Source organism: Pongo abelii, chromosome 8, assembly GCF_028885655.2.
Source record: "Pongo abelii isolate AG06213 chromosome 8, NHGRI_mPonAbe1-v2.0_pri, whole genome shotgun sequence".
NCBI lineage: Eukaryota > Metazoa > Chordata > Mammalia > Primates > Hominidae > Pongo > Pongo abelii.
This window is the reverse complement of record NC_071993.2, coordinates 84,469,338-84,496,639: the sequence shown is the minus strand read 5'-3', so window position 1 is coordinate 84,496,639 and position 27,302 is coordinate 84,469,338. Positions and strand designations below refer to the sequence as shown.

The window sequence follows — 27,302 nt, the reverse complement described above, 5'->3', positions numbered from 1 at the left end:
CAATTTTTTTTAATTTTTATTTTTAGTAGAGATGGGGTTTCCTCACATTGCTCAGGCCTGTATCGGACTCCTGCGCTCAAGGGATCCGCCTACCTGGGCCTCTCAAAGTGTTGGGATTACAGGTGTGAGCCACCATGACTGGCCAAAAATCTAGAAGTTTCATGACTCAGTAGGATAGATGTTTTTGGGGAAAAAAAATTCACTTCAGTATATGTGAATGTTTCATAAACCATAAAGAACTAAACAATACACAATGTTGTTTGTATTGCAGTGTCCTGTTGGCTTCTAGAATAAATTGGCAATGTCATAAAATGTGAGTCACTCAACATGTTAAAATACAAATTTTTATTCACTGTAATTCAGTTTGAAATGTACATGGAAAGGAAGTCAGCTTTCTAAGAAGTTATCACAACATATATAATAGAAATTAAGTCAACAAAGATAACAAACAAAATTTTTAGAAGTCTTCCCACAATTTCATCTTCTAGACTTTTGGGAGTAGTAGTAGAAATTAATATCCAGTTTTTACCAGTCATATCCAGAATACTCCTGCTCCCTAGGAAAAAGAAAAGTATCCTCAAATGAACACATTTATAATACTGATTCTTTCAACTCAATCTAATATTTCCACTATAAAAAGATAGTGACCAAGGTAAGTCTTCCAGGGAATATTCCACACCTATTTGTAACCAATCAATGAAATAAAATATTTTTCTCCCATTTATTTTGACCACTTTCTGTCAAAATCACAGGCTTTTCTCTATGCCAAACTTGCCTTTCTTTCTAAAACAAACAGCTCAAGGAACTTTCATAGTGGCCATTCCCTTTTCGTGTTATCTGTAGTAAGTTTATTTATCAAGTATCCGCAGTCATTTCAATCTGTTTTTATTGGCATTGGTGAAGCTGCTGTTCCTCTAACTTGTACTATTGGTGTTACCAGGAAGCGAGAATTTGAAGACATGAAAAAAAGCAGGTAGTGATTAAAAAAAAGAAAAAAAAAGGTATTTTTCTTTCCTCAAGATCCTGTCTGTCATGTTTTGATTACTTACTAAGACATCAAACATTTAATTTCCTCCACATTTCTGTATAAATAAAACAGGTTTTAAAAAATACCTGGAATTTGTGGTCTGCATTCCACATTGTTGGAACAGTTTACCACGTGTCTGTTAGGCAGGGCATTTAGAACCATTCTTAATCCCTTTCACAGGGGATGCAAAGGCAAATAAGCAGCTTTCAAAGCCTTACACCAAAGTTCCCCATATATACTCAACTTAAAATGAACGTCAATGTCAAAAAAGGTGGCAAAATTTGGGTAGTAAAATATTTCATCTACTATTTTCACCGCAAAATAAAAAAGGCAGGTAGACTTTTAAGAGAGAATAAGAAAGAGAGAAGGGGAAAGAGATGAGTACTCTGCCAGTGTTGTCTACTCCCATTTTGAGCAATCTTGATAATTTCTGTAATAAATTGCTCCATTCCTAGAGAAGGGAATTACTTGCCCCAAATTATACAACAATCGTTAGCAAAAGAAACACCTAGAATTTTCCCTGCATGCAACAATTCCTTTTGCCTGTGTTTCAGCAACAAGGAGCAAAAATAATACATGGGTTTGCAAAGTGATTTTCCTTCTCTCCAGAAACCTCAAACTCCAGCTTGTGTTTCTTCACTCAGTGGCTCCCAAGGATACCTTCATCTCTCTCCAAAAAGAGTAAGAGAGAGACTGAAATAAGAAGTGAGGAGGGGAATAGACAATTAGTGAGGAATGAGGAGTGAATAGAGACCCATTTCTCACCTGAATGTATCCCAGGTAGTGGTAGGTAACACGGCTTCTCAGTTTTCTGCTCTTGCCAGAACAAAGTGCATTCAGCACTGGTGGTCTCTTAGCAAACTTGATTCCTGTGTCAAAGCATAGCAAAAAGTTTTATTGGACAGTGAGGTAGTGTAGCAAGTGGAGGGGCAGGGAGCCTACACAGAAAAACTTCTAAAATTGTTTTCAAAACTAGATTGGAAGGAGAAGTCTAAGAGTGAACTTTTGAAAATATGACACTTTAATTTCTGTTTATCCCAGAATTGTAGAGCTTAAAACTGAACATTGGACAGAAAGATGAAGCTAAATTCTAGGATTTTCCTGGTGGGGCAAACATTCACCACACTTCTTAAAGAAATAACTCCCGGCCGGGCACGGTGGTTCATGCCTGTAATCCCAGCACTTTGGGAGGACGAAGTGGGCAGATCACAAGGTCAGAAGTTTGAGACCAGCCTGACCAATATGGTGAAACCCCGTCTCTACTAAAAATACAAAAAAAATTAGCCGGGCGTGGTGGTGCACACCTGTAATCCCAGCTACTCAGGAGGCCGAGGCAGGAGAATTGTTTGAACCCAGGAGGCGGAGGTTGCGGTAAGCCGAGATCGTGCCACTGCACTCCAGCCCTGGCGACAGAGGGAGATTCTATCTCAAAAAAAAAAAAAAGAAAAAAAAGAAATAATTCCCTAAAAATTATTTGAGACCAAGGCTTTAATATCTTCATGACAAAACAACAATTACAACCAGAAAAGCTTTCGTACGTAAGTGACGATAACTCATGAGATTGTGTGCCTATTTTTTAAGTACAGTCATCCCTCAGTACCCATGGGGGATTGGCTCTAGAATACCCCACAGATACCATAACCATGGATACGAAAATCCATAGATGCTCAAGTCCCTGATATACATGGCAGAGTATTTACATATAAACTACACATATCCTCCCATAGGCTGTAAATCATCTCCATATGTTACTTATAATACCTAATACAATATAAGTGCTATGTAAATAGCTGTTATGCTGTATTGTATACAAAACAATGACAAGAAAAAAAGTCTGTACATATGCAATAGAGATACACAGTTTTTTCAAAATATTTTCAATCTGTGGTTGGTTGAATCCATGGATATGGAACCCATGGATCTGGAGGGCCAACTGTATTATGTTTTAATATTTTGTATCATTTTTACAAACAAATTAGAAAATGGAGTGAATTTATTACAAAAGACAAGGCTGTAAAATCTGATTGCTGTCTCCCTTTAACCATGTGCAGTCACACTGCATAATGACTTGAGTCAATGAAAGACTGGCAGTAGCCCCATGAGATTATAACAGAGTTGGCCGGGTGCAGTGGCTCATGCCTGTAATCCCAGCACTTTGGGAGGCCAGGGCGGGTGGATCACAAGGTCAGGAGTTCAAGACCAGCCTGGCCAAGATGGTGACACCCTGTCTATACTAAAAATACAAAAATTAGCCGGGCGTGGTGGCAGGCGCCTGTAATTCCAGCTACTTGGGAGGCTGAGGCAGAGAATTGCTTGAACCTAGGAGGTGGAGGTTGCAGTGAGCCGAGATCGCACCACTGCACTCCAGCCTGGGCGACGGAGCGAGACTCCATCTTAAAAAAAAAAAAAAAGATTATAACAGAGTTGTAAAATTCCTATGTCTTAGTGAAGTCATAGTTGTTATAATGTCATAGCACAATACATTTCTCATGTGTTTGTGGTGATGCTGCTATAAACAAACCTACAGCACTGCCAGTCCTGTGAAAGCACAGCATGTACAATGATGTATGGTACATAATACTTGATAATGATAAAAAATGACTGTGTTAATAGTTTATGTATTGACTATACTATACTTTTATTATTATTTTAGAGTGCACTCCTTGTACTTATCTTTTTAAAAGTTAACTATAAAACAGCCCCAGGTAGGTCCTTGAGGTATTCCAGAAGAAGGCATCATTATCACAGGAGATGACAGCTCCATGCATGCTATTGTCCCTGAAGACCTTCCAGTGGGACAAGATGCGGACGTGGACGACGGTGATATTAATTATCCTGGCCCTGTGCAGACCTAGGCTAATGTGTGTGTTTGTGTCTTATAAGAAAAAAAAAATTAAAAATTTTAATAGAAAAAAGCTTATAGAATTAGGATATAAAGAAAGAAAATGTTTGTGTACAGCCATACAATGTGTTTGTGCTTTAAGCTAAGTATTATTATTATTATGAAAGAGTCAAAACATTAAGAAAATTAAAAAGTTTATAAAGTAAAAAATTACAGTATATGAAATTTAATTTTTTTCTTTTTCTTTGTTTTCTTTCTTTCTTTCTTTCTTTTTTTTTTTTTTTTTGAGACAGAGTCTCACTCTTATCGCCCAGGCTGGAGTGCAACGGCGCGATCTCAGCACACTGCAACCTCTGCCTCCTGGGTTCATGCAATTCTCCTGCCTCAGCCTCCCGAGTAGCTGAGATTACAGGAATGCACCACCACATCTGGCTGATTTTTGTATTTTTAGTAAAGACGGTGTTTTACCATGTTGGCCAGGCTGGTCTTGAGCTCCTCCCCTGAGGTGATCCGTCTGCTTCAGCCTTCCAAAGTCCTGAGATTACAGAGGTGAGCCACCATTCCCACCCTATTTCTTTATTCTGAAACTTAATTTGTTACTGATGATAGAAAAAAATGATAAATAAATTTAGTGTAGCCTAAGTGTACAGTGTTCACAAAGTCTAGAGTAGTGTACAGGAATGTCCTAGGCCTTCATATTCACTCACCATTCACTCAGGGACTCACCCAGTGCAACTTCCAGTCCTGCAAGCTCCATTCATTTTAAGTGCCCTATACAGGTGTACCACTGTTTATCTTTTATACCACATTTTTACTGTACCTTTTTTATTTTAATTTTTTATTTACTTCTTTATTTTATTTTTAATTTTTTTGGGATAGTATCTCACTCTGTTACCTAGGCTGGAGTGCGGTGGCACAAATATGGCTCACTACAGGTTTGACCTCCCAGGCTCAAGCGATGCTCCCACCTCAGCCTCCTGCATAGCTGGGACTACAGGTATGCGCCACCATGCCTAGCTAATTTTTTGTATTTTTTGAGGAGATGGGGTTTTGCCACGTTGCCCAGGCTGATACTGAAGCCCTGAGCTCAAGCAATCCACCTGCCTCAGCCTCCCAAAGTGCTAGGATTACAGAGGTAAGCCACCACACCCAGCCTATTTCCTTATTTTGAAACAGGAGCTTGCTCTGTTACCCAGGCTGGAATGTAGTGGTGTGATCATAGCTCACTGTAATCTTGAACTCCTGGGCTCATTCAATTCTCCCTCCTCAGCCTCCTGAGTAGCCACGGCTACAGGTGTGCACCGCCTTGCCTGGCTAATTTTTAATTTTTTGTAGAGACAGAGTCCTGCTATGTTGCCCAGGCTAGTCTTGAACTCCTGACCTCAAGCAATCCTGGAGAACAGGAGTGCGATTCTAGCTCACTGCAGCCTCAAACTGCTGGCCTCAAGGTGGTCTTCCCCTCCTCAGTTTCCCAAAGTGCTGGGGAGCCACAGCACCTTGATGATATGAAAATGTTTAAATATGATTATAACTCCTACTTATGACCACCTATTACACTCCTAAGTGTATCCCCCACCAGAATGCATGGCTATCTGCCTACCAAGACACATATCCAAACATCGTAATAGCTTCAATATGGAAACAACTTAAATGCCATTAGTACATGGATAAATTGTGGCATAGTCATATAATGGAATATTATACAATAGTAAAAATTAAACTACAGCTATAGACAAAAACAATGATGAATCTTACAAATATACCATTGAATTTTAAAATACAAAAGCAGGTGAATCTAACAAAGATAGCATTGCATTTTAAAAAGCAAGACACAAAAGACAACAGTGTAAGTACATTTATGTAAACTAGAAAAACAGAGTTAAAGTGCAAGGTTTAGGGGTATATATATGGTTGGCAGTAATGCAAGTGGTAAATTTATCAAGAAAAGAAAGAGATTTGCTACCACAAAATCAGAGTAGGCCTGACTTTAGGGAGCATAGGGGAAGGAAACAGGCAAGAGATTCCAACAGTGTTTCATCTCTTGTCCTGGGTGGTGGTTATACTAGCAATCACTTTTTAACTATTTATTAAACTGTACATAGAAGCTTCATGCGATTTATTTCCTTCCTTCCTTCCTTCTTTCCTTCTTTCTTTCCTTCCTTTCCTTCCTTTTCCTTCGTTCCCCTTCTTTTCCTTCCTTCCTTCCTTCTTGCTTGCTTTCTTTCGAGAGTCTCACTCTGTATCCTAGCTTGGAGTGTAGTGGTACAATCCTATTTCATTGCAGCCTTGAACTCCTGGACTCAAGCAAGCCTCCCACCTCAGCCTCACGAGTAGCTGGGGCCACAGGCACATGCGACCACACCCAGGTAGTTTATTTTTATTTTTGTAGAGACAGGGTCTAACTATGTTCCCCAGGCTGGTCTTGAACTCCTGGCCTCCAGTGATCCTCCTGCCTCAGCCTCCCAAAGTGGTGGGATTACAGACGTGAGCCACTGTACCTGGCCTTCATGTGCTTTTCTGTATGTGTGTTAGACTTCATAATTAAAATACTAAACAAAATAAAAGACCAGAGAGAAATACATCCAAATGTCAACAGTGGCCATAGTTGTGAAGTTTGGGTGGAAGGAATTTGGGTGATCTTCTTTTCCCTTTGCTGTTTCCATTTCTCACTGCCACCCGCCCCCCTCCACCACACCTTGCTGTTTCCATTTCTCACATTCATTCATTTAAAAGGATATTGCCTATATAACTTCAGAACACTAAGGAAAGTTGTCTCATTACTGTTAGTCTTCCTCCCTCTGATATATTTCGAAGTAATTTATACTGATTTTATTTTTGTCAAACCAATCATTATAACAAATATGAATGAAAGGAAAATTACATTTATCAATGAAACATTTTAATGAAAGTATGTAACTTCTACGATAAGGCAAATCTCTTCCACCATGAGGAACAGGAACCAGGGGTTCCTGTTCGGTTTTTGCCCTTGATGTTAGGTCTGTTTCTAGATCTAAATAATTGGAAGGACACAAATTTGTCTCTTCACAAGTTTCCTAACACACCCAGGTTTTACTGTGGCTTAAAATTATGAGTCACATGGTGCTTGGATTTACATTTTCAATGTAAATCCAATAGAATCATGGTAGTAAGTGTTTCTTCTTTAGGATCGAAGGGGCATTTGTTGAAGAGAATAGCTATTTAACAGCAGTAATTTTCAGGATAAAATATTTCCTAGTTTTTTTATCTGATAGAAACATGTACCAAAAAATATACACAAATTTTAAACAAGTTAGGACACCTTAAAAACTACGCTACAACTTACTGAATGTGTTTATCTCAAGACCTTGGTCTTATCTTGAACGTAATGTTTTAACATCATAGTTAAAATGACATGACCTCCCATTTCTGATATGACAGCTGAGGTTATTTTGGGTCAAATTTTTTTTTATGTTGAAACTTCAGATGATGGCAAGTAAATCCCCCCCCACCCCAACCATGTGAATGCCTCTGCCTTTCTTTTCCTTATTTCTAGAGGCCACCGGGAGTCACTTTATTATTTTATAGACTGTTGTACTGAAAGTAGAATGGATACTCTCATCTAGTTTATAAGTTTTTATTTCTTCCTTTGATTCTATCAAGATTCAGGTCCAAATAATCTAATTCCAATTGACCTGTTCATTGCTTATTAGATAGTTGAGGAGTGGGATACCCACAGAGTTAGACAAATGAGAGTAGCAGTAACCCCTGGTTTCTAGGAGCTGGACTTCATTGTATTCTCTGTTCTTCACTCTGCCACCAGTTTTTAAGCCCTTGCCTTTGAAGTCAACTCTGACTCCAGGGACCATAAGAAGAATGTATTTTCTAAATGGCTTGGTCCCCTGGCAAAAAAAAAAAACAAAAAAACAAAAAACAACAACAACAAAATCCCTCTATTATATAAAAGTATTACTAGTTCTGAGACTTCATGCTTTTCTCAATTTCCCCTAACCTCTAACATTTCTCTTTATTAAATGTGGATTTTTGGTTAGGACAAAGTACAGAATGAATATACTTTGCAAAGTCTCTTTTTCACTCAAAATAAAAACACTTTTCATTGGATTCAAGTTTATAGTCTTAAACACATGAGTCACACTTCAAAAATATTTTCTTTTTTAATAAAAATTTTCTAATCCTTCTCCTTGTTTCAATCAATGTCTAACAGCTAAGATGATATTGATAGAAGTTCCCTAGAGGCATATGTTGAAAAATGAGACACAGTTGAAATCGGTCCACTTTTGCTTAATAGGCCACTTAAGTAAATAATATTATAATAACCACCATTTATTGAGGGTCTATTATGTGCCGGGCACTGCTTATGCACAACTGGGAGATGAAGGACATTGAGTATTCTGTGCCATAGTTTAGAAACTAATCCAGTACTTCACCTTCCGGATGCCATGCTCTTTCAACTATACTGATTTATTCATGTTTTAAAATGAAAAGTTACTTTTGAAAAGATCTACATTATAATGGAAATTGACTATACTGGCATGGAAACATCACATAATTATTAATGGCCACTCTCCTTCTTCAGTCCTGGATCCTTTCTATATAGGTGAGCTGGTTGTGGATGGGATGGAAGGGCTGATAGTTACCCCTCTGGGCCTGATAACCCCAAATTTGCCAGAATTCACTTTATAACAGTTAGTTGCTAATTTATTCACATCAAAACAATCTGCCCTTTGTAAATGGGACATTGCCCAGATCACAACTGTGAGCTCACTATTTAACAACAAATTTAGCTGAAAGTACAGTTTTTTGTTTTGTTTTGCTTTGCTCTTGTTGCCCAGGCTGGAGTGCAATGGCACGATGTCGGCTCACTGCACACTGCAACCTCCACCTCCTGGATTCAAGTGATTCTCCTGCCTCAGCCTCCTGAGTAGCTAGGATTACAGGCATGCACCACCACGCCTGGCTAATTTTTGTATTTTTAGTAGAGATGGGGTTTCTCCATGTTGGTCAGGCTGGTCTTGAACTCCCAACCTCAGGTGATCCGTCCGCCTCATCCTCCCAAAGTGCTGGGATTACAGGCGTGAGCCACTGCGCCCAGCTAAAAGTACAGTTTTTATTATTTATTTTTGTTGTCTTTTACTACCTATTTTATTCATATTTATTGTTATTTGTTTTTAACCACTTGTTACCTTATGGCTAACAAGTTTCTCCCCTTGACCTCCTTAACATTAACTAAGCTGAGAAATAATAAGAATGCTGCCAAGACATGGTGTTTGAGAGATGGGTCTAGAATCAGACTGACAGAGTTTGAATCTCAGGTCTGCCACTGTGCATGAGACCTTAAGCAAGTTACATTAACTTTGTGCCTCAGTTGGCACTTCCACAAAGTGGGGATAATGGTACCTGCTTCTTGGGATAGCCTGATAATTCAATGAGATAATACTTGTGCCTACAAAGTAAACATTTAGTAAGTGATAGTGTCTATTATTAATTACAGTCTAGCATATTACTGTTAGACAGTAGCCCTTGAATGAATTATTCTTCTCAAGTTCTCTTTAAGCACCTAAACAGACAAAACTGTTAAACTCCTATTCATCCTTTGAGATTCAACCTCACCTCCTCTGTTATCCAATCTGACTTCCTTAGACAGAATGTATTTCCAACTTGTCCATAACATGTTGCCAGTGACCACACTGTATCATGGTTGTTTACATGCAATTCCCTATAGTCAGTAATGCTTTCCTAGAAGGTAGGGGACAGCCTTATTCATCCTGGATTCCAGTGCCTCACACTACCCGACACTAATTAGTTCTCAAAAAAATACTGACTTGACTATACTTAACGTAGAAGCTTTCTGGGAAGAATGAAAGTTCACTTTGTCCAAATGACAATTACAACAAGAAAAGCTTACATAATAAGTCTACTTTTCCCAGCAAATAATTTTAAAAATAAAATCCCAAAGTTGGGTGCTTGCAACTTTGTCTCCCTATGGAAAACATCTCCCTTTCCCAGAAAGTTTATGTTCAAGACAACTGTCCTTTAGAAACTTGAGAAATCATATGGGAACTATGTCTTATTAATGCTTTTCCTTTTTGTTTTGTTTTGTTTTGTTTTGTTTTTTTGCTTATAATTAGGGAAGCAAGTCAAGTTGTTGGAAGGCAAGAAAAACTTGGCACAGGACATGCAGGGTTTCAGAATGGGATGATCTGTTGGGATGGCCACCGTTTCTACAGCATACTGGAGGTTTGCCCTCACTAAACTCAAATTCAAGTAATTTGGGAAAATTTGGGCATATGCAATGGTAAATGGATTTTTTGTGTTCTGTAAGCTTCTAAAATTTGTGTTCAAGCTGCATTTTCTGAGCTCATTAAGGTCCCCTTCAATTCTGCCCAAAGTTGAATTATATGAGAAAGGAAACTTAACACATATCTGAGAAATTAACTTATCAATGACAGGAGCCTTATATCATAGAAAGCTTGTATAGGAATTAAATAATGCATATGGCTCTATGGTTAAATGATGGCAGGCATTATTCTTGCACCTTGTTTCCTGATTAAGACGTGATTTCAGGACAATTATTCTCTTTCCAGCTAAGAAAAACAACAAAGGGGAAAGCCTGGAAATACTAACGAAATGTTGGTATAGAAAAGATATCGGAGCTTTTGTAAACTTCTCATTTGACAAACAAGGCCCAGAGAAGTGCAGAGACTTGTCTGAGGTCACACAGTGACTTTTTCCAAAGCTAGTGCCACAATTGCCTCAGCAATTTTCTGACATTTGTGATAGACTGGATTCTGCATTTCACCAGAGTCGGCTACATGAGGAGAGTCTACCTTCATCACCCTCCAACATCTTTGATTCCAGCCCATGTATAACCAGAGAGTCCAGAGCAAAGCAAATCACAAGTGAAAAGTAGAAAATGTGGCAGGTCAGGGCCACAAGGCAAAGAATTTGACAAAGTGGACTTCGACTGAACACAGAAACATGTTAGTCACAGATGATCAGTCAGCAAGGTGGAGTGAGGAGAGAATACAGGATCTGAACCGGATGGAACCAGTTTGAGATCCTGGCTCTCACCAGTATTAACTCTGCAGCCTTGGACAAAGCACCTAACCTCAGATGCCACCTCATCTGGAGAACAGAGAGAGTAATACCTGTCTTGTGGGAGGTTGAAAGGACTTTATTCATAGCTAAAGTTCAGTGCCTTCTACACACACTTTGATTTTTAATCTCATAAAATTTTATGAGGTGGAATATTCATACCACTATTTTCTTATGCAAAAAGACGGAAACCCAGAGAGGTTAAGATAGCTGTCCAGCGTTTCACATGTAGTAAGAGGTGACCAAGGATTTTTATGGAGATTTGTTTGGTTCCAATGCCCACGGCCTTAGCCACTGCAATATTGCAGGACTGATAAAAATGTAAGCCAAGAGGCCAGGCATGGTGGCTCACACCCATAGTCCCAGCACTTTGGGAGGCCAAGGCAGGCAGATCACCTGAGGTCAGGAGTTGGAGATCAGCTTGGCCAACATGGCAAAACCCTGCCTCTACTAAAAATGCAAAAATTAGCTGGGCATGGTGGTTCGCACCTGTAGTCCCAGCTACTCAGGAGGCTGAAGCACAAGAATCGCTTGAACCTGGCAGGCAGAGGTTGCAGTGAGCCGAGATCATGCCACTAAACTCCAGCCTGGGTCTCAAAAAAACAAAACAAAACAAAACAAACAAACAAAAAAAGTAAGCCAAGAGCCCAGCATGCTGCCTGACACTCAATAAATAGTGCCTAGTTAAATGAAGCAGCAGATTCAGAAAGATGGCCACTTCCTTGCAGCCCAGCCATGAAGAGGGATAGAGTGGCTCAGTTAGATGAGAGGAAACAGCCCTTAAGAGATGGAAAGCCCAGAGAAGCTGAGGCAGACACAGACACATGAGCAGCGGGGTGTTGGCTCACCTGGCAGCACTCCTGAGGGTCCATCTGATCACCCACCCGCCCCAGGTCAGAAAGCAGGTTTCAGACCTGTCAGGAGCCACTGTGTTTCTCTTCTCTTCGATGGAACCTCTCTTGCTCTCTCTGTGTTGTTGTTTTTTGTTTTTTTTGTTTTTTTTTTTTTTTTTGAGACGGAGTTTCACTCTTGTTGCCTAGGCTGGAGTGCAATGGCGCAATCTTGGCTCACTGCAACCTCCACCTCCTGGGTTTAAGTAATTCTCCTGCCTCAGCCTCCCGAGTAGCTGGGATTACAGGCTCCCACCACCACACTGGTTAATTTTTGTATTTTTAGTAGAGACAGGGTTTCACCATGTTGGACAGGCTGGTCTTGAACTCCTGACCTCAGGTGATCCATCCTCCTTGGCCTCCCAAAATGCTGGGATTACAGGCATGAGCCATCACGCCCAGCCCATTTGCTTTCTTTTTAGGTCAACATCTGTTCAGTTTTGGCTTTCCCAAGCCATTGATGGCCATGCCTCAAATGTTTGAAGTAAATGTTCTGGTCCTAAAAAGAACAATTTTTCTACATATGAACAAACATGACTTCTTAATCATCCACTATCAGGACTCCTGAAGGTTAAAGTTTCTAGCTGCCATATTCTTGCCCTAAACAGATCATACATTGCCCCTGAGATGACATGAATTTATTCAGTTATGGGCACTGAACATTATGAAATATTCTGGAATTGAAGTAATCAAAATGTTATCAACCTTCTCCCTGCCAAGTTGTCCAGCCCTCTCCATGAATCACAGTTGTGATGCACTTTTACAAAGCCAGATGAAAGGCCCAGAGCCCTGGCTGGGGATCAGCTGTGTGAGGCTTCCTCAGAGAGCCCCAACACAGCGGTGCCAGCAGACAGTTGTCCTTTGAGTGGTGCGAGGATGCAGAAATGGGTGCAGGATGCAGAAACGGGTGCAGGATGCAGAAATGGGACTAGGGGGGCTTGTTTGTGTTTTTTGACCTGCAGAACTCAGATATCCAAATGAGTGTCATTCCCATTTGGAGTTGGTGAATGGAGGGGAGTGGGGAAATCTCTGGACTTTTTTGAGTACTCAAAGGCATTTGGCAAAACCTTTTAAACTGCCTACTTGGCCTGCAACACACACTCCTTGGTATAAATTCACTGGTGGCAATGTCTTTATGTTTTTAGGTGCAGATTGGATTTCTGAAACAAGCTGATTGTTCTTTGGAGTCAAGTTTAGCTGAAAATAGATGGTTAGGCTGGAGAATAGAATTTCAAGTTTAAATGACAGACTATGACCACCTTTAGAGCAGAAATGATATCTCCAGCGTTTTCCACAGAGCTTGGAACAAAGTAAGTGCTTAATAACAATTTTTTTCCATAGGGCAGACGAGGTGTGACTTTAAGGTGTTGCTCTTCTATGCTTCACAAAATCATTACTTAGAAGGTGATACTTGGCCAGGTGCGGTGGCTCACACCTATAATTCCAGCACTTTGGGAGGCCAAGGCGGTGGTTCACTTGAGCCCAGGAGTTTGAGACCAGGCTGGACAACATGGCAAAACCCTGTCTCTACTAAAAAAAAAAAAAATAACAAAAAAAAAAATAACAAAAAATTAGCTGGGCATGTTGGTGCACACCTGTAGTCCCAGGTACTTGGGAGGCTGAGGTGGAAGGATCACTTGAGCCCGGGAGGTGGAGGTTGCAGTGAGGTGATATCAAGCCACTGCACTCCAGCCTGGGTGACAGAGTAAGACTCTGTCTCAAAAAAAAAAAAAAAGAAAAGTGATACCCAAGGAGGAGGACTGAACCATGAGCAAGCCCATTCTGACTTTTATAGACCCCGTTTTAGGTTAGCATATGGTGTCTAGCACATGGTAGGAATTAAATACATATTTGCACAATTAAAGTTCATAGAGGAAAACAAAAATCCAATCATATCTCCTGAGTTACAGAGCAACACTTTGGAAAGCAGGTATTGAGACAATCCTTCTTTCTGTCTTATCCAGACACACAGAATCTAATGTGGCAAGGTTGGAAACCAGTCTTTTGGAAACATAGAAAGACAGAGCAAAAAGAAAAACGTTAGAATGCTGATTATAATAGAGCAGATACGTTTATGGAAATAATAGTTTATATTTTGAAGTTGTTTGGGGAGGTTTCTCATCATGGTTGATCTTAGCTGTAGACTTAATGTGTTGATTGCTAACAATATACCATCCTCCAATCCACCTGTCCTCAGCATTTGCATGGTTTACACTATTCTAAAAATGAAGTTATTAAAAGTAGTAGAAGTCAGATATTGCCTCTACAGTTTAAATTCATGTTTCCCATCAAAAACCACATTTGGAGGCTCTGGATTTAAATTGGAAACAAATGAGAGATAATTAGGAAGATTCAGGAAAAATTCAAAGAAGGAATTTATAAATGTGTTAAAATAACAGTCACTGTCACTATACTTGGCTTCTTATATACATTGAGTAAACCCCACCATGTTGTAAAAGAGACTATGATTCTCATTTTACAAATGAGCAAACTGAGGCTCAGAGTGGTTGAATACTTTCTTAGGATCACACAGCTCGTATGTGGTCCAAGCCAGGGCTCAACAACAAGCCCACATCTGCCTCCTTCCAGTTCCCTGTCATGCCTCCCTTACAGATTTTATTTAGAAGCCTGGTGCACATGTTCAAGAATTGAACATACATAACCAAAGCAGAAAGCTATATTAGTCTATGGTCTTGAAGAAGGATTGGAGTGTCAGGTTTTAGCCCTGCTCAAGAGAACCAAGCGAGGCATTGGCCTGTCTGGGCTTCAGGGTCCCCCTTTTCTAGACAGAAAACATAGTGACCTACTTTGAAGGACTCTCAGAAGCAACCAGCATAAAGAAGGCTGCAAAGACAAAGCCTTTGGCTAAAAAACAAGGAAGCAATGAATCCATGGAACAAGACAGGTGCCCTCTCTGATCCAAACCTAGAACAAAGGGGAAAAAAACAAAAGTGCCCAGGTCTCTTGTCCAACTACTCCTCCCCTCCATCCCCTACATATACTTTTCACGTGAAAATTCTCTTTGAAATCACTGGAATTCTATTTGGAAAGAAAATACAAGGAGACAGGAGGTCAAGCTGCAGCCACAGGTCTTGGTCAAGTAATTTATATATCATTAATCCTTTGCTTCTCCTCCTGCCTTTATTTAACCAAAAGAAAATGAGAGGAGTAGAAATCTAATTCATTGATCTCTCTTTATAATCAGCCTTATAAAAAGCAGAGAGACGTTGCAGGGAATAGGAAATAGGCTTTATGAGTCTTAGTGAATTTTAGCCTACTATGTTCTCCCTCTATCAGAAGCACATAAACTTTTGAGTCACACTAAACTTTCCTCCAAAATCAACATCTTAAAATGCTACATTAAAAAACAAAACAAAACAAACAAATGAAAAAAACACTTACTATTCAGGGGTTCAATAAGCGAAGTCCAAAGTCAAGGGAATGATCTCTCTCTTTTATGAAAAACACCATATGGTCTTGGTGGATCAGGAGGCTCACTGGTCTGTTATTAATAACTGGCTTAGAGCTTTATGAAGAAACATGAGCCAGAATGTCACAGGAGGAGACAAGTGGAAAGAAATTGACAGGCACAGGTGGAACAAATTATAACAAAGATATACTTATGCCCACACAGGAGCTCAAAGAACCCATGAGAAGGAGATCTGTGCCTCCACAATCAATAGACCCTTATGTCAAGTTTTTGAAGAGTTAAACAACCAACAAAATATCCTGAATGTCGGCAGGAAACATCACACACCAGGGCCTGTCGGGGGGGTGGGAGCCTGGGGGAGGGATAGCATTAGGAGAAATACCTAATGTAAATCACGAGTTGATGGGTGCAGCAAACCAACATGGCATATGTATACCTATGTAACAAACCTGCATGTTGTGCACATGTACCCTAGAACTTAAAGTATAATAATAATAAAAAAAAATCAGGAATGTCAAAAAACACCATGACTCATTTAATGTTATACTACCCTTTGCTCTTCTGAACAATTATTTTCCATGGACATCTGAATATCTTTTTAAATTTATACACTTTACCTTGTTTATATTGACTCCTTAATTTTAAAAATATATCAACAAATGGATTTCGAGATGCATGTTATCAACTTTTTAAAGTTTGTTTACCTGTGAGCATATCAGCTGCCTTCCCTTAGAGATCCCAAAACAATTCCTGGAAACATATAGGTATATGTGGGGGTTGGAGGCTGGATCTTGGGATTGTATCATACATAAATGCACGTGGTAAGAACGGAGGTGTAATCATCACCTTACTTCTGGTTTGCAGTGGCTCTCCTCTTTTGGAAACTTATATTTCAAAACATTCCAAATTCTGCGCCTCCCCTCCTCCCCCATAAATGACATCAAATTGTTTATAATATTAACAGTATGTCTTTATACCTAATTACATTACACACTGGTTCTGTCTGAAGTATTAAAAGAAACTGACAATTATGTGGCTGGGAGTGGTGGCTCATGCCTGTAATACCAGCACTTTGGGAGGCCAAAGCAGGCAGATGGCTTGAGCTCCGAAGTTTGAGACCAGCCTGGGCAACATGGTGAAACCCAGTATCTACAAAAAAATACAGAAAAGTAGCCAGGTGTGGTGGCACATGCCTGCAGTCCCAGCTACTCAGGAGGCTGAGGTAGAAGGATCACTTGAATCCTGGAGACAGAGGTTGCAGTGAGCCAAGATCATGCCATGGCACTACAGCCTAGGTAACAGAGCAAGATTCTGTCTAAAAAAATAAAAAAGAAACCTGACAATTAGAGGAAAGTTACTGAAATACATAAAAATTGTTAAATTGCTTCTTCTTCTTCTTTTTTTTTTTTTTTTAATAGAGACAGGGACTCACTCTGTCACCCAGGCTGAAGTGTAGTATCATGCTTATAGCCCACTGAAGCTTTGAACTCCTGAGTTGAAGCAATCCTCACACCTTGGCCTCTTGAGTAGCTGGGACCATAGGCATGTGCCACTGCACTCAGCTAATTTTTTTTTTTTTTTTTTGCAGAGATGAGGTCTTGCCTGGTCTTGAATCCTGGACTCAAGTGACCCTTTGCCTCCATCTCCCAATGTGATGGAATTACAGCCATGAGCCACTGCGCCCAGCCAACCGCTTCATTCTTAGGGTTCTAGCTACTTGTCACCCTGGCTCAGATCTAGTAACTGGTCTTTTGTCAAACTAAACCTTTTTCAGCTAAATGCTGTGGTGGGTGGGGTGGACACCTCACTACAAACCTCACCCAGTGGAATGTTATTCTACTGAGGCAACTGTGAAAAAGAGAAACTGATATGCTACTGATGCTCAGTTTAATAGATGGGAGAGAAGGAGTGGAATAGATATAGGGCCTTTTTTTTCCTATTCTCTGGTCAATTAAAAAATTTTTAGTATCCACTGAATACATGTATTTTTATTTATAGAACATATGCATATAGTAAATATATCATTTACATCATAAAATACAAACACAATTTTTAAAAGAAGAAATATAAAAATAAAGAGACATTCTAATATTTTCTCTTTTTTAATTTTATTATTATACTTTAAGTTTTAGGGTATATGTGCACAACATGCAGGTTTGTTACATATGTATACATGTGCCATGTTGGTGTGCTGCACGCATTAACTCGTCATTTAGCATTAGGTATATCTCCTAATACTATCTCTCCCCCTTCCTCCCACCCCACAACAGTCCCCGGTGTGTGATGTTCTCCTTCCTGTGTCCAAGTGTTCTCATTGTTCAATTCCCACCTATGACTGAGAACATGCGGTGTTTGGTTTTTTGTCCTTGCGATAATTTGCTCAGAATGATGGTTTCCAGTTTCATCCATGTCCCTACAAAGGACATGAACTCATCATTTTTTATGGCTGCATAGTATTCCATGGTGTATATGTGCCACATTTTCTTAATCCAGTCTATCGTTGTTGGACATTTAGGTTGGTTCCAAGTCTTTGCTATTATGAATAGTGCCGCTATAAATGTACGTGTGCATGTGTCTTTATAGAAGCATGATTTATAATCCTTTGGGTATATACCCAGTAATGGGATCACTGGGTCAAATGGTATTTCTAGTTCTAGATCCCTGAGGAATCGCCACACTGACTTCCGCAATGGTTGAACTAGTTTACATTCCCACCAACAGTGTAAAAGTGTTCCTATTTCTCCACATCCTCTCCAGCACCTGTTGTTTCCTGACTTTTTAATGATTGCCATTCTAACTGGTGTGAGATGGTATCTCATTGTGGTTTTGATTTGCATTTCTCTGATGGCCAGTGATGATGAGCATTTTTTCATGTGTTTTTTAGCTGCATAAAAGTGTTCTTTTGAGAAGTGTCTGTTCATATCCTTCACCCACTTTTTGATGGGGTTGTTTGTTTTTTCTTGTAAATTTGTTTGAGTTCATTGTAGATTCTGGATATTAGCCCTTTGTCAGATGAGTAGTTTGCAAAAATTTTCTCCCATTCTGTAGGTTGCTTGTTCACTCTGATGGTAGTTTCTTTTGCTGTGCAGAAGCTCTTTAGTTTAATTAGATCCCATTTGTCAATTTTGGCTTTTGTTGCCATTGCTTTTGGTGTTTTAGACATGAAGTCTTTGACCATGCCTATGTCCTGAATGGTATTGCCTAGGTTTTCTTCTAGGGTTTTTATGGTTTTAGGTCTAAGATTTAAGTCTTTAATCCATCTTGAATTAATTTTTGTATAAGGTGTAAGGAAGGGATCCAGTTTCAGTTTTCTACATATGGCTAGCCAGTTTTCCCAGCACCATTTATGAAATAGGGAATCCTTTCCCCATTTCTTGTTTTTGTCAGGTTTGTCAAAGATCAGATAGTTGTAGATATGCAGCATTATTTCTGAGGGCTCTGTTCTGTTCCATTGGTCTATATCTCTGTTTTGGTACCAGTACCATGCTGTTTTGGTTACTGTAGCCTTATAGTATAGTTTGAAGTCAGGTAGCGTGATGCTTCCAGCTTTGCTCTTTTGGCTTAGGATTGACTTGGTGATGCGGGCTCTTTTTTGGTTCCATATGAACTTTAAAGTAGTTTTTTCCAATTCTGTGAAGAAAGTCATTGGTAGATAGCACTGAACCTATAAATTACCTTGGGCAGTATGGCCATTTTCACGATATTGATTCTTCCTACCCATGAGCACGGAATGTTCTTCCATTTGTTTGTATCCTCTTTTATTTCATTGAGCAGTGGTTTGTAGTTCTCCTTGAAGAGGTCCTTCACATCCCTTGCAAGTTGGATTCCTAGGTATTTTATTCTCTGTGAAGCAATTGTGAATGGGAGTTCACTCATGATTTGGTTCTCTGTTTGTCTGTTATTGGTGTATACGAATGCTTGTGATTTTTGTACATTGATTTTGTATCCTGAGACTTTGCTGAAGTTGCTTATCAGCTTGAGGAGATTTTGGGCTGAGACAATGGGGTTTTCTAGATATACAATCATGTCATCTGCAAACAGGGACAATTTGACTTCCTCTTTTCCTAATTGAATCCCCTTTATTTCCTTTTCCTGCCTGATTGCCCTGGCCAGAACTTCCAACACTATGTTGAATAGGAGTGGTGAGAGAGGGGATACCTGTCTTGTGCCCATTTTCAAAGGGAATGCTTCCAGTTTTCACCCATTCAGTATATTGGCTGTGGGTTTGTCATAGATAGCTCTTATTATTTTGAGATACGTCCCATCAATACCTAATTTATTGAGGGTTTTTAGCATGAAGTGTTGTTGAATTTTGTTGAAGGCCTTTTCTGCTTCTATTGAGATAATCATGTGGTTTTTGTCTTTGGTTCTGTTTATATGCTGGATTACATTTATTGATTTGTGTATGTTGAACCAGCCTTGCATCCCAGGGATGAAGCCCACTTGATCATGGTGGATAAGCTTTTTGATGTGCTGCTTTTTGATGTGCCAGTATTTTATTGAGGATTTTTGCATCGATGTTCATCAAGGATATTGGTCTAAAATATCCAATGACAGTGGGGTGTTAAAGTCTCCCATTGTTATTGTGTGGGAGTCTAAGTCTCTTTGTAGGTCACTAAGGACTTGCTGTATGAATCTGGGTGCTCCTGTATTGGGTGCATATATATTTAGGATAGTTAGCTCTTCTTGTTGAATTGATCCCTTTACCATTATGTAATGGCCTTCTTTTTCTCTTTTGATCTTTGTTGGTTTAAAGTCTGTTTTATCAGAGACTATGATTGCAACCCCTGCCTTTTTTTGTTTTCCATTTGCTTAGTAGATCTTCCTCCATCCCTTTATTTTGAGCCTATGTGTGTCTCTGCATGTGAGATGGGTTTCCTGAATACAGCACACTGATGGGTCTTGACTCTTTATCCAATTTGCCAGTCTACGTCTTTTAATTGGAGCATTTAGCCCATTTACATTTAAAGTTAATATTGTTATGTGTGAATTTGATCCTTCTGTCATTATGATGTTAGCTGGTTATTTTGCTCGTTAGTTGATGCAGTTTCTTCCTAGCCTTGATGGTCTTTACAATTTGGCATGTTTCTGCAGTGGCTGGTACTGGTTTTTCCTTTCCACGTTTAGTGCTTCCTTCAGGAGCTCTTTTAGGGCAGGCCTGGTGGTGACAAAATCTCTCAGCACTTGCTTGTGTGTAAAGTATTTTATTTCTCCTTCACTTAAGAAGCTTAGTTTGGCTGGATATGAAATTCTGGGTTGAAAATTCTTTTCTTTAAGAATGTTGAATATTGGTCCCCACTCTCTCCTGGTTTGTAGAGTTTCTGCTGAGAGATCCGCTGTTAGTCTGAAGGGCTTCCCTTTGTGGGTAACCCGACCTTTCTCTCTGGCTGCCCTTAACATTTTTTCATTCATTTCAACTTTGATGAATCTGACAATTATGTGTCTTGGAGTTGCTCTTCTCGAGGAGTATCTTTGTGGCGTTCTCTGTATTTCCTGAATTTGAATGTTGGCCTGCCTTGCTAGATTGGAGAAGTTCTTCTGGATAATATCCTGAAGAGTGTTTTCCAACTTGGTTCCATTCTCCCCGTCACTTTTAGGTACACCAATCACAATAGATTTGGTCTTTTCACATAGTCCCATATTTCTTGGAGGTTTTGTTTGTTTCTTTTTATTCTTTCTTCTCTAAACTTCTCTTCTCACTTCATTTCATTCATTTCATCTTCCATCACTGATACCCTTTCTTCCAGTTGATTGCATCAGCTACTGAGGCTTCTGCATTCGTCACGTAGCTCTCGTGTCTTGGTTTTCAGCTCCATCAGGTCCTTTAAGGACTTCTCTGCATTGGTTATTCTAGTTATCCATTCATCTAATTATTTTTCAAAGCTTTTAACTTCTTTGCCATTGGTTCGAATTTCCTCCTGTGGCTCAGAGTAGTTTGATCGTCTGAAGTCTTCTCTCAACTCGTCAAAGTCATTCTCCATCCAGCTTTGTTCCATTGCTGGTGAGGAGCTGTATTCCTTTGGAGGAGGAGAGGTGCTCTGATTTTTACAGTTTCCAGTTTTTCTGCTCTGTTTTTTCCCCATCTTTGTGGTTTTATCTACCTTTGATGATGGTGACATACAGATGGGATTTTGGTGTGGATGTCCTTTCTGTTTGTTAGTTTTCCTTCTAACAGACAGGACCCTCAGCTGCAGGTCTGTTGGAGTTTGCTAGAGGTCCACTCCAGACCCTGTTTGTCTGGGTATCAGCAGTGGTGGCTGCAGAACAGTGGATATTGGTGAATTGCAAATGCTGCTGCCTGATCGTTCCTCTGGAAGTTTTGTCTCAGAGGAGTACCCAGCCGTGTGAGGTGTCAGTCCGCCCCTACTGGGGGATGCCTCCCAGTTAGGCTACTTGGGGGTCAGGGACCCACTTGAGGAGGCAGTCTGCCCCTTCTCAGGTCTCAAGCTGCGTGCTGGGAGAATCACTACTCTCTTCAAAGCTGTCAAAGAGGGACATTTAAGTCTGCAGAGGTTACTGCTGTCTTTTTGTTTGTCTGTGCCCTACCCCCAGAGATGGAGCCTACAAAGGCAGGCAGGCCTCCTTGAGCTGTGGTGGGCTCCACCCAGTTCGAGCTTCCCAGCCGCTTTGTTTACCTAATCAAACAACTAACTCGGCAATGGTGGGCACCCCTCCCCCAGCCTCGCTGCCACCTTGCAGTTTGATCTTGGACTGTTGTACTAGCAATGAGCGAGACTGCATGGGCGTAGGACCCTCTGAGCCAGGTGCGGGATATAATCTCTGGTGTGCCATTTTTTAAGCCCATTGGAAAAGCGCAGTATTAGGGTGGGAGTGACCCGATTTTCCAGGTGCCGTCTGTCACCCCTTTCTTTGACTAGGAAAGGGAATTCCCAGACCCCTTGCGCTTCCCAGGTGAGGCGATGCCTCACCCTGCTTCGGCTCATGCATGGTGCACTGCACCCACTGTCCTGCACCTACTGTCTGGCACTCTCCAGTGAGATGAACCTGGTACCTCAGTTGGAAATGCAGAAACCACCCCTCTTCTGCGTTGTTCACGCTGGGAGCTGTAGACTGGAGCTGTTCCTATTCGGCCATCTTGGCTCCTCCCCCCTAATATTTTCTTACTACACTTCCAATGGGTCATCTTTACTGGTCCCTGGGGCATGGACACTCCACTCTGCAGCTGACTGATGAGTGTTCAGAACACCAGGCCCACCACTTATTAGCTGTTGTGGGTTGAACTGCATCCCCTAGAGACATTTTCAAGCCCAAGTCCTCAGTACCAGTGAATGTGACCCTATTTGGAAATAGGGCCTTGCTGACATAATCAAGATGAGATCATGCTGGATTAGGGTGGGCCCTAATCCAATGACCTGAGTCCTTGTGAGAAGCGGGAAATGGGGACATAGTCAGACACATAGGGAGACATCATGTGACAAAGGAAATAGATATTGGAGTGATGTGTCCACAAGCCAAGGAATACCAAGGACTGTGGGCAACCACCAGAGAAGCAAGGAAGAGGCAAAGAAAGACCCTCCCCCAGAGCGTTCAGAGGGGCCGTGGTCCTGCTGACACCTTAATCTTGGTCTTCTAGTCTCCAGAACTGACACAATAAATTTCTGTTGTTTTAAGCCACCCTGTTGGTGGTAGAAACACTTTAAAAAGTATTATAAAGACTTTAAAAAAGTATTATAAAAAACGAATGCAAGTGTTTTAAGAATTCAGATTCAAAAAATTTAGGTAACTCTTTTTTTTAAAAAAAAAAAGACAACTTTAATGTTTGTTTTTTGATAGAAAGAGCTGTCTTCTAAGTTATCCAAGTTCAGCATAATGCAGGCATACATTTCTATTCTATTTGGGCTTATTCTTCCTGAATTTAGACAGCTCTACTGATTGAATAAACTAGCATTACGTTTCCTAGATGTTTAAGATGATGAAAACTGGAGATGTGTGTTTAACTAAATTAAATTATCATTCTGACAAACTTCATTTCAACAATAATTATGTTTTGTGGTATGTCAGCTTAAAGACAGTCTCTAAGATCTTTTAGTAACTTAAAACTTATGCTAGTTTAAGTTAATTAATGGATAGTCATTAAATACCTAGATCATTTCTAATAAGATAAAGTATTAAAATATTAATCACTAAGCATAATTTTAAGGCTGTATGTATTTTGCCATATTGAGAAATTGAACTATAAGGACATCTAAACTATAAAACATTGTAAAGTGTATATTCATAAGCTTTGCTACAAAATTGTAGTGTCTGACAGCTCACAGGTATCTACCTCATAGTTATCTCTGTGAAATAGAAGTTAAAAAGTTACGATTAATATTCTGAGTGAGATTCTCTAGGAAAAATATTGCAGAGAAGAGTAACTTTGTATGCAAGGTACTCAGGATGTGTTTTTGTTAAGGTAAAGGAGCATAGTTTTGTCCTAAAGTAAAATGACTGGCTGTTCCAGAATGAGGAAGAAGAATAGGTAGCACAAAACCTAAACGGATGTAGAAACCTGTAGAAGGTGCACAGAAAGGGAATTTTATTTGCCATAGTTGAAATTGGCTAAGGTTTAGTGGCTTTATTTATAAGATTTTCTTAAAAGAGCCTTGATATCAAATATTATGCTGATACAAAATTAAAACTGCTTTTCTTTCTGTTAAATGACAAATTTTTCTGGAATCATTTATGTACTTTTTAAGAGGTTGTTAAGATTTTTCTTTACCTTCTGAGAAATCTGCCTAAAAGGCAATGATTCTATTTTATCAGAATAATTTTCTGTGCTTTACGTTCGGTTTTTCATGTCCTTGATTACTTACAGGAACAGTCTTCTCACTCTTGAAAGAATTAAGGTTCTTTACAATCCTGTTACCTCCTATGTTTTCTTTAAAATTTTTCTATTGTCACTTTGATTTTAAATTCACTGCTTTGTTTTAAATGCCACAGAAACAACCAAACTTTCTTGTCAATTGCATTATTTTTGTAATGAACTCATCAGATCTTTCACTTTTGAAAAATTATCATTAATAAGTTAACCATGGTCATTTTTGGTCTCTTGGCATCTAGAGATAGTTTTTTTGTTGTTGTTGTTTTACTTTGATTCTTCCTAGAAAGCACTTGCAAATCAGCTACAAACCAGAGTGTTTTGACATTAAAATCGACGGTCTCAGAGCCCCACGGGAAAGGACTATGCTGAGTATGCATGGGCACAGGCTTATGATGGTATTGCTTAAATAACTTGGGGCCCATGCCATTGGACCATCCAGGATTTCCCATATTCTTATTAAGAAGCTAACGGGTTCATGAGGCTACTAACTCAAGATGGAACAGAACAAGAATAAGGCTGAGCAAAATGATGAGGAATGATTTGGGTTTTGTTTGGAATGCTGCTAATACTTTAACATTTTGTTTCTGGATGTGAGGGCTACTTTCTCTTTTAAGGTATTATCTAAAAAAATGTAGATTAATAAAAACAAAACATTTATCTTTTTCTTCCTGTTTCCTCCAGAATTAAGAAACTTTTATTGAATACTTTTATTTCCATGGCAATACAGTTATTTGCATAGGTTCAGTAAGAATCTGTTCTCCTTATTAAGAGGATGTAATTGGAAACACTGGTTATAAAACAAAGCTTATTCTGAATAAAGCTTTGTTCAGAATGTCATATCTGAGAATGAATCAAGATATGGCCAGTAAGTCTTAAGGAACTGAGGCTGACTTTACAGGGTTGGCTTATGGGGTTCTCAGCCTTGCCGATGGATAAGGAAGTTCTCTTCCTAGTGGGCCAAGGAAACTGAGACTATTTGCGTGACCTCGAGAAGAGGGGAATTTACTCAAATCTATGATTAATATAGGTGAAATCTGATGGTGAATTCTTGGCTTGGCTTCTTAACTTCAAGAGGTTTGTGTTTGTTTATTTTTTAAATACTCTCTCAGAAGAATCAAGCCTCAAGAGGTTTTTAAATGTCCATTTTGAATGTCCTTATGAAATCTTCCACAAAGCCAATATGTTAAATCACCATTCTCGCTGCATATATTAAAATAATTAGGTTGAATTTAATGACATCAACTTTATTTTCTGACCAAGAATAATCCTTCTTTAAGATTATTTATTTATTTATTTATCTATTTAATTTTTTTAAGAGATAGGGTCTGGTTCTGTGGCCCAGGCTGGAGTGCAGTGGTATAATCATAGCTCACTGCAGCCTTGAACTCCTGGGCTCAAACAATCCTCCTGCCTCAGCCTCCCAAGTAGCTAGGACTACAGGTGCATGCCACTGTGGTCAGCTAATGTTTGTATTTTTGTTTTTGTTATGTTTTGTTAGGTGTTGTTATGTTGCCCAAGCTGGGTTTTTTTGTTTGTTTTTTTGAGACGCTGGAGTGCAGTGGCACGATCTCGGCTCACTGCAAGCTCTGCCTCCTGGGTTCACGCCATTCTCTTGCCTCAGCCTCTGAGTAGCTGGAACTACAGACATCCACCACCACGCCTGGCTAATTTTTTTGTATTTTTAGTAGAGACAGGGTTTCACCATGTTAGCCAGGATGGTCTCAATCTCCTGACCTCGTGATCTGCCTGCCTCAGCCTCCCAAAGTGCTGGGATTACAGGTGTGAGCCACGGCACCCAGCCCCAGGCTGGTTTTGAATTCCTGGCCCCAAGCAATTCGCCTCCCAAAGTGCTAGGATTACAGATGTGAGCCAGTGTGTCTGGTCCTTTGAGATTATCTTGATCAAAAGGGAAAGTACCTGTGGAGAGAATTTTTGTGTTTCAATGGAAAACTATAGCACACCCTGGTGGGTTATCAGATTCTGGTCCTGTTCATTGTCTTTGAACTCTTTGTGTTTGAACCTCTTGTAAACTGCAGGTAACTGACATATGAAAAACCAGTTTTGCTACTGCCTGTAACTTGTACCAGATCTTGTCATCTTGCACACTTGTCAAACCTTACCAAATTTTAACTCTTGTTTTTCTCTAATATCTGCCTACAGCCTTCAAATTAACATTTCCAATTTTTATCTTTCCCTTCCGTCTTGGCATCACGAAGAACTGAATTCTGACAATCCAGATTAAAATTTGTAAACCCAGATCTTTACTGGAACTCTAGGTTGCCTTGTAGCTGCCACTTCCCTCAGCATCTGAGGAAGCCCAGATGACTTGATATGTACCTTGAAATACTCATCACTGAGGCCGACCATGCAGGAGCCAGTTTCTCCCTGGAAAAGGCACTCTTTGAGCCTCAAAGGAAGTGTGATAAAATGTTCAGGTCACAAATGCCTATATATGAGAGGGAACCAAGACCGCGGACAACATTGCCAAGAACATTGACATCTTAGCTTCGGCAAACTCAATGAGCAGTGCTGTATGACCAAAAGCTTTTCATCTACCGACCTCTTGGAATCTGCTGGACAAGATACTCTCAAGATCCGACTCCTGGCTCCTTACTTTATTATAACCTTTTATATTAATATTTCTCTTTTTCATTTCAGTCATCCCCCCTAGAAGATGACCAGCAAGATGCTAAAACTGTTGGGAGCAAGCCCCCCAAAGTCTGGCCATAAACTGGCCCCAAAACTGGCTACAAATAAAATCTCTGCAGCAATGTCAGGTCCATAATGGCCATAACGCCCAAGCTGGAAGGTTGTGGGTTTACAGGAATGAGGGCAAGGAACACCTGGCCCGCCCAGGGCGGAAAACTGCTTAAAGGCATTCTTAAGCCACAAACAAAAGCCTGAGTGATCTGTGTCTTAAGGGCATGTTCCTGCTGCAGTTAACTAGCCCAACCTATTCAATTAATTCGGCCCATCCCTTCCTTTCCCTTAAGGGATACTTTTAGTTAATTTAATATCTATAGAAACAATGCTAATGACTTGTTTGCTGTTAATAAATATGTGGGTAAATGTCTGTTCGAGGCTTTCAGCTCTGAAGGCTGTGAGATCCCTGATTTCCCACTTCGCACCTCTATATTTTGGTGTGTGTGTCTTTAATTCCTCTAGCACCGCTGGGTTAGGGTCTCCCCGATCGAGCT

At 39.9% G+C, this 27,302-nt stretch overlaps 1 protein-coding gene and 1 long non-coding RNA gene across 4 annotated transcripts; one reads left to right on the top strand and one right to left on the bottom strand.

Annotated features, from left to right (window-relative positions):
- Positions 1-26: 26 nt before the first annotated feature.
- Positions 27-15,436, bottom strand: MRLN (myoregulin). Of its 3 annotated transcripts, XM_024254015.3 has the most exons (4): positions 15,254-15,436; positions 2,332-2,453; positions 1,793-1,896; positions 27-556 (listed from the first exon to the last, which is right to left on the bottom strand). In XM_024254015.3, the coding sequence occupies exon 4, from the start codon at positions 534-536 to the stop codon at positions 396-398; it is 141 nt and encodes a 46-aa protein (XP_024109783.1). In that variant the 5' UTR covers positions 537-556; positions 1,793-1,896; positions 2,332-2,453; positions 15,254-15,436; the 3' UTR covers positions 27-395. The 3 variants fall into 3 exon arrangements, with proteins under 3 accessions (XP_024109783.1, XP_024109784.1, XP_054378529.1); XM_024254016.3 differs by lacking the exon at positions 2,332-2,453; XM_054522554.2 differs by lacking the exons at positions 2,332-2,453; positions 15,254-15,436 and adding an exon at positions 2,566-3,130 and having other exon boundaries at positions 359-556.
- On the top strand, positions 13,078-26,479 carry LOC134762060 (uncharacterized). The gene is made up of 2 exons (XR_010141578.1): positions 13,078-13,161; positions 26,322-26,479. It is a non-coding gene; the product is annotated as an uncharacterized LOC134762060 (long non-coding RNA).
- Positions 26,480-27,302: the final 823 nt, after the last annotated feature.

Excerpts from the sequence above, each read along its gene's own strand:
- MRLN (XM_024254015.3), bottom strand. The coding sequence starts at position 536 with ATGACTGGTAAAAACTGGATATTAATTTCTACTACTACTCCCAAAAGT.